Source organism: Chenopodium album, chromosome 7 (genome assembly GCF_948465745.1).
Source record: "Chenopodium album chromosome 7, dcCheAlbu1.1, whole genome shotgun sequence".
Classification (NCBI taxonomy): domain Eukaryota; kingdom Viridiplantae; phylum Streptophyta; class Magnoliopsida; order Caryophyllales; family Amaranthaceae; genus Chenopodium; species Chenopodium album.
This window is the reverse complement of record NC_137840.1, coordinates 5,907,477-5,917,990: the sequence shown is the minus strand read 5'-3', so window position 1 is coordinate 5,917,990 and position 10,514 is coordinate 5,907,477. Positions and strand designations below refer to the sequence as shown.

The following is a 10,514-nucleotide window of genomic DNA, read 5'->3' as shown; positions in this document are numbered from 1 at the left end:
TTCCACACAAAATACCCACACTTAACGTTTACTAAACGTTTTAATCAAACATGATCACTGTAACAATTAGGTGAAAATATTAGGGGCACCGCTGATAATGAAAACTTTATGAGGTGCACCATTGATAAAAGTCAAATCTTTGAGTGTACCAGTGATAAAATCCCAATGATTTTATGGTGGATTTTTGGTTAGATTTTGAATATTTCTTTTTCTTTTTGTTTGGGCAAATAGCAAAAAAAAAAAAAAAAAAAATAAAAAATAAAAAATAAAAAATAAAAAATAAAAAGTGTTTGGTAATTAGCTTTTTAGTCAGCGAAAAATTAAAACTGGCTTTTAAGACAAAATGAAAATGCTGCTTTGAGTACCTTTTTTGTTGGCTTTTGGCTTGTTGGCCGACAAATTATCTAATCAATAGTCAACAACCAATAATTAATTTACAAAACACTTTTATAAATAGTCAGCTTAAACATCCAATTTCAAAAGTCATTATAAACAAACAAACATTCCAGCCGGTCAAACAAGCCAACTGAACTAGCCAAACAACCATTTGCCAAACAAGGCCAAAAACTTTTGTTGATGGTTTGAAAAAAATTGTTAGTAAATACAACATGGCATTATTTTTTTTTATTAAATCGAGTAATGACATTTTTCATCCTTGACTTTGCTTTAGTATATACTCCCTCTGTGTTATAATAAGTGTTACAATTACCAATCCGGCCGTGTTTTAATATGTGTTACACTTCCTTTTTTTTTTTGTTGGCAAAAAGCTACTTTTAACCTAAATATTATGTCTATGTTTGGTAAATGGCTTTTTAGTGGCTTTTTGGTTAGCTTTTGGCTTTTCTTTGTGGTAAAAAAGTCAAAATAAATAGTGTTTGATAATTAGCTTTTTAGTGAGCGAAAAAGTTGGATTTTAAGCCAAAATGAAAAAGCTGCTTTGAGTATTTTTTTTTTGTTAGCTTTTGGCTTTTTGGCCAACAAATTATCTAATAAACAGCCACCAATCAACAATTAATTTACCAAACACTTTTATAAAAAGCCAATTTCAAAAACCATTATAAATAGCCAAAAAATCTAGTTGGTCAAACAAGCTAAGTGAACTAGCCAATTGCCAACCGCCAACAGCCATTTAAAAATGGCCTTATCTCTCTCCTCTCATGGTCCCCACCCAAACCCACTACTAATTTTTTTAATTATATTATTATTATATTAATTTGCATAAACTATTAGCCCCACTATCTTTCATTCACAATTTTTTAATACTCCAACTACACAACTTTCCTTTTATTTTATTTAAGTCAATTAAAATGTCTAAAATTATGTGCTGGTCAAACTATAACACTTTTTAAAACACATAGGGAGTTGTTATTATTAACTAGCTATTTGCCCAAACAACAATCAATTATTCACAAGTAAAAATTACTCCCTCCGTTTTTAAATACTTGCTCCATTTCTATTTTTTGCACTATTCATTTGTCCTACTTTGACTAATGTTTGTGATTTATACATAAGAAAAAATATAGTCTTGTGGGTACTTATTGGATTCATCTCAATGAATAGATTATTAATTTTCAATTGTTAGAATTTATATTTATTGATAATTAAATATATTAGTGATCAAAGATTAGCATCGGCATGCGTGTCCAAAAGAAATGGAGCAAGTATTTAAAAACGGAGGGAGTATTTTTATAAATAACTACTACTACTACTTTTTTTAACGCAAAGTAGTAATATTAAATTATATCAAGGTGAACTTAGCCACCTGAGCAAAAGCAGAATAGAGATGGGTGTGAGTAACAACCCAAACTCTATCCTTGATAATGTTTACATAAGCATAATAAGCAGCTAAACAAGACAAATAATTAAAGCTAATCCTAACAGTCACAAGGTGCGCAAAAGGTGAGTTAGGAAGCAGCAGAGGAACACATCTAGTTAGTAGGTTGGTAGTCAGGGATCTCCGAGGCATAAGCTTCAAACACATCAGCAGGAGGGTAGTAATAGATCTCCTTGTTACCCTTCTTCACTCTTGTTCTGCCAATCATGGCTAATTTATCAGCCACAAAATTAACAGTACGAGGAGCATGCAGAATGTTAACAGTCCAAGCCCTATGAAGAAGAGAGGCCACATCTCTGATAATGTTTCCCAAGTCCGAGTCTTTGTGGTTATCTGGATTTTTCAGCATTTTTGTGAGAGCATCAGTATCAGTTTCCAGATCCAAGTGAGTGATCTTTCTCTTCCAAGCCATAAGTAATCCTTCCCTGATGGAAAGTAATTCAGCAGAAGCAGCTAAGATAGCATTGAAGTTAACAGCAAAGCCTTCCTGCCAGATTCCTTTGTCACACCTGATTACACCACCACCTCCAGCATTTTCCAGGTTAATCCAAGAGCCATCTGTGTTCAGCTTGTAGCAACCTTGTTGTGGTGGAGCCCAAGTTCTCATAGCAGCAGAGTTAGAGGAAGAAGCAAAATCTGGATGACCCTGCTTTAATTTAAGACAGTAGAGATAATCAACTATGAATTTGTTAAAAGTTGAATTGATAAACAACATTTTTTGTTCAAAGATGGCCATATTCCTAGCCTTCCAAAGATGCCAAATAGCAACCGAAAAAATAGTTTTCCAAGTTGTAGTTTGAGAAAAATTAAAAGCAAGCCAATCCTGAAAACTTGTATTGTAAAAAGAACTTAAATCTGAAATAGAAGCTGGAAATTTTTGGAAAACTAAAGACCAGAAAGAAGAAGAGTTAGGACAATCCCTGAATATATGGACTGAATCCTCAATGGGAGCTTCACATCTAATGCAAATTGGGTCAAAGTTGCTGATTTTTCTCCTAAGGGTATAGCCATTAGGAAGAATATCTCTAACAAGATTCCATAAGAGCATCTTATACTTGTAAGGGACTTTAATTTTCCACATTAATTTCCAGTTAAAATTAGACAGGAAAGTAGTATTAAGATTAAAATTGGGAAGGGTGCTGTTATAAGCAGATTTAATGGTAAAACTACCACTTTTATCCATAGTCCATCTTAGTCTATCTTCCACATCAACAAGTTTAGCAAGGGGATAGGCAGAAATAAGAGAGCAAATGTGAGCAGGAATGATGTGTTTAACATTGTCTAAATACCAAGAATTATTCCTAATGATGTTAGACACTCTCCAATGACCCCAAGAGTTGGGAATTTTAATATTAGGGATTAAGTAAAGAGGAGAATCACCAATCCAGTGATGATACCAAAGAGATGTGTCTTCTCCGTTCCCAATGTTAATAATAAGACCAGGTTTTAGGATTTTTCTACCAGCAAGGATATCCTTCCAAATAATAGAGTCAGTGATTTTTTGGTTATAGTCGATGAAATTACTATACTTAAGATATCTTTTAGTTAAGATTTGCACCCAAAGTTTATTAGGTTGGGTTAAGATTTTCCATCCCAATTTAGCCATAAAGGACAAGTTCCATCCTTTTAAATCTCGAATTCCTAACCCCCCCTTTAGCCATAGGGTCACAAACAACCTTCCAATTTGTTCTAGGAATGTACTTAGACCTATTGACACGGTTCCAAAGGAATTGTTTACAATTTTTTTGAAGTTCATTTAAAACCGTGATAGGAAGAATATTAGTTTGCATAGCATAAACGGGATAAGAGTTTAAGACTGATTTAATAAGAGTGCATCTTCCTGCCATATTCAAAAGTTTAGCTTGCCATCCTTTTATTTTCGAGCAAGTTTTGTTAAGAAGAGGGAAATAGTCTAGGTACCTTAACCTCTTATGAGTAATTATGATTCCTAGATACTTCCCAAAATTAGAAGTATTAGCTATATTACATATATCACAAATAGACTTTCTTACATTGTAGTTCATTTTCCTAGGGAAGATAGCTGAAGACTTTTGAATATTAATGGATAACCCAGAGATACATTTAAAATGATTGAGGACTTCCATAATAACATCAATATTAGAAGCAGTTGCTTTACCAAAAAGGAAAACATCGTCGGCATAAAATAAGTGGGAAATACTTATGTCTTTAGCAATTTTAATAGGTTTCCAAGAGCCGTCATTAACTTTATTTTGAATCATGCAAGAAAGCCGATCTAAGCAAAGGACAAAAATATATGGGGAAAGAGGGTCTCCTTGACGAATGCCCCTTTGAGGAGTGAAAGAGTTAGTAATTTCACCATTCCATAAGAGAGAAATAGTAGGAGTGCAAACACAACTTAGGATTAGGTCAACCATAGAATTAGGGAGATTAATGCTTTGAAGAGTATCTTTAATAAAACTCCACTCAAGACTATCGAAAGCTTTAGAAAGATCTACTTTTAAAGCCATTAAGTTAGCCTTTTTAGAGGCTTTATTAAAATGATGAGCAACTTCTTTGATTATGATAATATTTTCATCTATCGATCTATCCGGGATAAAGCTAGATTGAAAAGGACTAATAAGATCATTCATAATGGGTTTAAGCCTATTAGAGATACACTTAGTAATGATTTTATAGATATTATTACAAAGGCCAATAGGTCTAAAGTCCTTCATAGTAGTAGGGCTGTCACATTTGGGGATTAGAGAAATGTAGGAATTATTAATATCACTAGGAATAGCACCATTAGAAAAACATTCTCTCACAAAATTTACAATAGAATTATGAAGAATCTCCCAGTTTTTTTGATAAAAAATTGGTTGTATTCCATCTGGTCAAGGTGATTTGATAGGATCCATGTGAAAAAGAGCATTTTTTATTTCAAAAATAGAGGGAAGATCATCAAAAGTTTTTAAAACAGAGGAATCAACTGTTTTTGGAAAACAGTAATTTTGAATAAGGGTTTGATTAGTAGGGATGCTTTTAAAGACATCAACAAAATAATCTCTAGCCAAATTTTTTAACAAAACCAAATCATTGATCCAAGTACCAGAACCATCTTGAAGAGTTAAGATTTTATTCCTAGTCTTTTTGATGTTAGCTAAAAGGTGAAAGTACTTAGTATTGCAATCTGCATTTTTCATCCAGTCTAAACCTGCTTTTTGAGCCCAGATTATTCTTTCAATTATATATATATGATTAAGCTCCAAAAGAAGGTCTTTTTCCAAAGCTATAAGAAAATCAGAATAATGATTGCAAAGAGCAGTTTGAATGCCATTAATTCTAGCTACCAATCTCTTTTTTTTATTATTAATGTTACCAAAAACATCATAATTCCAGTGGATAATATTGTTTAAGAATTCTTCTCTTCCTTTCAAGAAATCATAATTATGAATATCCCAGTTCTTAATAAAAAAAAAGAGTTAAAATCAGGATGTTCTAACCATGCAGCTTTACATCTAAAAGGGAAGGGGCCACCTTTATGCTTATCAAAAAGAGAAATAAGAATAGGGTTATGATCTGAATGAGTACGAGCAAGATGCAATACCTTTGTGTTTGGATAGGTGTTCAGCCAGCTTGGATTTCCCAGAGCCCAGTCAAGTCTTTCTTGAATCAAGTCTAACCCTTCCCTAGCATTGTGCCATGTAAATGGATTACCAGAAAAGCCCAAGTCAACTAAACAAGCAGCATCAGCCAATTTGTTCAAATCAGCACATTGAGACTCCCTAAACCTAAGCCCTCCAGACTTCTCTGAGGGTTTGGTAACCTCATTCAAATCCCCGAGAAAAAGCCAAGGTGTGTCATCAGGAGGGAGGGAAGACCTAAGATCATTCCATAACTTATGTCTCTTAGAGGCAGTAGCAGGAGCATGCACAGCAGTAAGTAAAACTTCCTTACTATCCGGAGAAAATTTGAAAAGAGCATGGAAGTAATTCCTAGTATGCCCTTCTTGATAGACAATCAATTCAATTGATTTCTTATACATCATCCAAATACCCCCACACAATCCATTAGGCTTGAAAAATTCAAAAGCATCGAAACCTAGCAACTTCACAAGCACGAGTCCCATCACTCTTAGTTTCAAGAATGATGAAAATACTAGGATTATGAGAAGTGATAACTTCCCATGCATGTGGAATAAACTCATTTCTAGAGGCTCCTCTAAAATTCCATAAGACAATTTTCATATTGAGATTAGGATAAGAGGGTACCGGATTACCATTAGAGAAAAGTGGATCAAATTTGTCCCACTCTTTCCATGCCATTGTTCGATCCATCAGCACTATGTCATGCATCTTCAATGGGATGATCATCGAATCCAGCTCTCTGATTGTGTTCGTTGTCTCCCAAAAGTTGACCTCTATTTGTAATCCCACCACCCCGCTTGTGATGCTAAAGATTTTCATAAGGTGATCGGGATTTTCGAGGTCTCCCTCGCTGTTTTCCGACGAGAGATGAATTACTTGAGGATTTTGCGGCGGTGGAACGAGTTGATGAGGCTGATAATTCGGCCATGGTACTTGCTGTTGGTACCATGGGTGAAGGGTCGGTTGTGGTGGTGGAGATGACAGGGGGTTGGAGGGCATAGGAGACGGAGATGTTGTCGGAAATTGGTGGGGGTTCATAATTCTGGAAATCTGAAGGAGAGTGTTGTACATCATTGCTATTTTTTCCGGCGATGGAGGTGTCTCTATCGACGACCATATCAGCGGTGTCGATAGAGGAAGGAACAGGGCAGAAGGAGAAAGAGGAATTGACATCGGCGGGGTTTGCACTAAATTGCGGATCTGAGATGGAGTCATGGTCGGAGTTTGAGCTAGATTGAAAGGGAAGTGAGGTGGGGGGGACAGAGGATGGGGGAACGGAGTGAATGGGTGGCGCATGGAGAGGGGTTGGGCGGTCGTGATCGGAGCACCTTGGAGAGGTTGCGATTGAGAGTTGGATAGTGACAGGTTGGTTGATGGTGGTATCCATGGCGGAGGAGTGGTGGTCCTCCTGGCGAATCTCGCCGATCGGCGGGGTGGGCGAATCGGTGGTAATTTTCCTTTGTTCTTCTCCATCAGAAATTAAATTCAAGGGTTGTGTTTCAGTGTTTAGGGTTTCTGTGGTGATTGCCTTCTGCGTTAAGGAATTTAAAAGGGTGGAGAGGGAAGGAGAAGCTTCAATCAGTGTTGTTGCTGTCTCCATGGTTGCCAGATGGCTAAAATCTTCTGAGCTCAAGCAAAAGGAGGAGGGAGAGGAAGCGTGTGGAATTGAAGAAGAAGGTTTAGTGGTTTTAGTTTTTTGAGTTCCCAAGTTAATCTCATCATTGGGATTTAATATTTTATTATTTAATTCCTTAGTAGTGGGAACCTCTAAATCATCCAATAAAGCAAAAGAATTAGAAGTGGAATATTTAGAAGGGGAGTGAGAATTAGAAAGAGAAGTAGTTTTACTAGGAAGTTTGGTAGTAATTGGTTTGGGCCTAGATTGGTTTTTGTTGACTGGGCCTAAATTTGGTCTTGGAGAAATAGTGGAGTTAGCATTTGTAATTCTTTTTGATGGTTTTGGTGGGCTGGTTTTCTTTTTATTTGAAACCATTGTCCAAGGGCCATAATCTGAATTTTGATGGGGAACCATGACCCTTGAATCCTGGGAGGAAGATGCTAAAAGAGAGTTAGGCAGCTCCTCTTTTGAGGTAGTCGTAGTAGTTGAGGTACTAGGCGAAGAGTCCACTATTTTTTATGTGCATCTATCTTTTGTATGACCTATTTTTCCACACAAAAAACAAAGACATTGTATGTTTTCATACTTAATCAGTTGCCAACCATTGCCCACCCAAACACTAGGAACTAAAGGACTAGTGAGATCAATTTCGAGACAAACTCTTGCAAATCTTGCCCTGGTGAGATGAACTGTAGCATAATCCACCCTGATTGGATTCCCAGCTAGTTTAGCAATATCAAAGAGAGCTTCTTTGTCGTAGTATTCAACAGGCAATTCAGGAAAACGGATCCAAACTGTCATCTTATCAAAGGGATTCATCGATGGCCTGAAATTAGGCTTCCATTTAGTAATCATTAGATAATGATCAAGAACAAACCATGGTCCTCCTAAGAGAGCCCTTGAAAGTGCAGCTGGTACTCAAGAAGGGGGGGGGGGTTGAATTGAGTACAGGGCAGTGTTAAGAATTATTGGATTTTCTTCTCTATTTATGTAGGGGGACCAGGTGATGAACTGGTCCTGCAGCGGAAACAGAAAATTCAATAAATAATCAACACAAAGATTTAACGAGGTTCAGCTCAACTCTGAGCCTACGTCCTCCACTACCCTAATTACTTTTATTAATCAACTCTGAAAAACAAAAGCAATTACAAATGATCACACTCGTGATCCCCACACCTAACTCTAGGTGTCACTTCGCACTTGAACTCACAAGCACTTGCACTCACACTCGTAAATGCTACCCAATCACTAACCTCTTAGTGATTCAATACAAACCCTTTGTTTCCCTCTAAATGCTTCCTACTCAAAGCTTACAAAAGATAATTACAAAACAATCCTTACTGTGTGCATAAATAGTTTGTAAGAGATGAACTAACTATTTCCCTTAGAGTGTATTTCGAGCTTTCAAAGATAGAGTAGTTTTTCAGAAAAGCTCACTCGAAATTCTGATCGAGTTTATGCTTTTATAAGGTTGGGAGATGAATTCTTTCGTGATCTTTTCAGATCATAACTTAGGTAAATAGAATATCTTTTATTTTGTAAATAAGAGATATTCTAAGATATTATTCTACTTTCCATAAATGGGTAGAATAATATATTCTAAGTTATATGCGAAATAATTCATCTCCAACTCTGCATAAACTGAATCAATTAGTTTAGTAAATATTCTCTAAGGATAGGAAATATATATTCCAGAAAATATTTACTGAACTAATGTCCAGGTTCATGAAACAAGCTACGAAGCAGCTGTTTCCCAACCTGTTAGTGTCCTAGAGATCAGGTCAACTTTTCCTGATCTCTACAACACTAAATATTCTAAGTAAGGGATACAGATAGCTCACGTACAAACATCCATGCACACTTAACATTATAAAGACTACAAAGATCAACTATCCTAATCTGAGAGACTTCATAATCTTCAAGTCTTGACGGCCTTCCTTGATAGAACATTCTGATACAGATTTCTTGAATGCTTTGATTCAAAAGAACTTCATATTGCCTCAAGTACTTGGGATAGCTGTTCCTGTTCAAAATGTCAGTTGATATAATATAAAACCAACAAGAACCAGCTAGTCAGCTGTTTGTCATCACTCAAAACCTTAAGTGACTCAACATCCCTTTCATAATCATCTTCCACCGAAAAACAAAAAAGATAAACATCTTTTCCAAGATCAATAACCTCAAGAGATCCTTTTGGCCTCCACATTGCACGAACTCTTTGGGTTATGAACGAGGGTCTAACAGAAATGCCCAAATATTTCCCCATGAGAGTAAGTTTCCAAGGATGTCTTAGTTTATGAAGAGTATCCTTTCCAAAAGCAACCGCCTTGGCTGGGATCGGTGGGATAGGAATGTCATCCTCATCCCATTCAGTAGAAGTTATAGCAATTTTGCGAGCTTCAGAAAACCATTGAGAAGAGGTTTGCACAGCTTCTCTAAAGGATTGCTTTTGAACTGGACTAGAGCTTTGTTCCCTTGCTAGAGGAGAATCTTGTGCCCCCGAAGAATCCAACATAGGAGTATCAACAACTATGTTTTCATCTTTATTTAAAGAACTATTTTGATTGTCTTCATGCACACCTTCCGTCATACTAGTACAACCGAGCATTATACTATTATTTGTTACTTGCTGTGAGCTTTCTAGTGAATTTAATTCCATGGAAAAACACTTAAAGAAAATGGACTTAGAAAGAAAAGAAAGAGAACAGGACAGGACTAAGAAAGAAACTCAAAGGCTAAAACTTAAAGGCTGAAACTTGTAAAAAGAAAAACAATTTGAGAAGAAAGCTAACTTAACTCAAACAAGAGCTCCCAAGGCCATCTTGCCTAAGGAAGATGGTTGTTCCTTGATGACCCTTGAGAGAGATAGAGAAAGCTAGAGAGAGAATGCATTTTTTTAGATAATGAGTGAGGGATAAACTACTACTACTACTACTACTACTACTACTACTACTACTACCACTACTCTATTGTTACTACTACTACTACTACTACTACTAGTCTACTACTACTATTTTACTACTATTACTACTATTATTATTACTATTACCACTACTACTACGAGGGAAAAAATTATTATGAACGCGACACATGCATTTTAGGGATAACGTTGTTGATTACTTTAGTATATAACTAGATTATCCAAGTGCGATGCACAGTTTTAATAATAAAAAAAATTAGTATAGAACTCGAATATATAATGAATTTTTCAATTTTGTCATAAGTTCATTAGAAAAAGATTATTTTTTTTTAAAAAAAATACAGTTTGAGAATTTTAGGAAATTTCTAGACGTTTAAATATTAGTGTAAAAGAATTGAAGAGAGGGAATGATAGTTCTTTAAATCAAAATAAAGGAATACATTTGCTATTTAGTTTTTTATACTTCGATTTTCTAGATTAGAGTTGTTGAAAGAACTTACTTAGCTTATTTACGAAGTATCATACAAAAGGAAA

The 10,514-nt window shown here is 35.6% G+C and overlaps 1 protein-coding gene across 1 annotated transcript; it reads right to left on the bottom strand.

The window, feature by feature from the left end:
- Window positions 1-1,928: 1,928 nt before the first annotated feature.
- LOC145639930 (uncharacterized) lies at window positions 1,929-6,120 on the bottom strand. The gene is made up of 4 exons (XM_081691250.1): window positions 6,075-6,120; window positions 5,299-6,016; window positions 3,847-4,540; window positions 1,929-3,308 (listed from the first exon to the last, which is right to left on the bottom strand). The coding sequence occupies exons 1-4, from the start codon at window positions 6,118-6,120 to the stop codon at window positions 1,929-1,931; spliced, it is 2,838 nt and encodes a 945-aa protein (XP_081547376.1).
- Window positions 6,121-10,514: the final 4,394 nt, after the last annotated feature.

Coding starts and splice junctions, on each gene's coding strand:
- LOC145639930 (XM_081691250.1), bottom strand. CDS start 6,120: ATGGCATGGAAAGAGTGGGACAAATTTGATCCACTTTTCTCTAATG. Junction 6,017..6,074: donor TGATCCACTTTTCTCTAATG/GTAATCCGGTAC, acceptor ATGGAATTTTAG/AGGAGCCTCTAGAAATGAGT. Junction 3,309..3,846: donor CTAGGAAAATGAACTACAAT/GTAAGAAAGTCT, acceptor ATTATTTGGAAG/GATATCCTTGCTGGTAGAAA.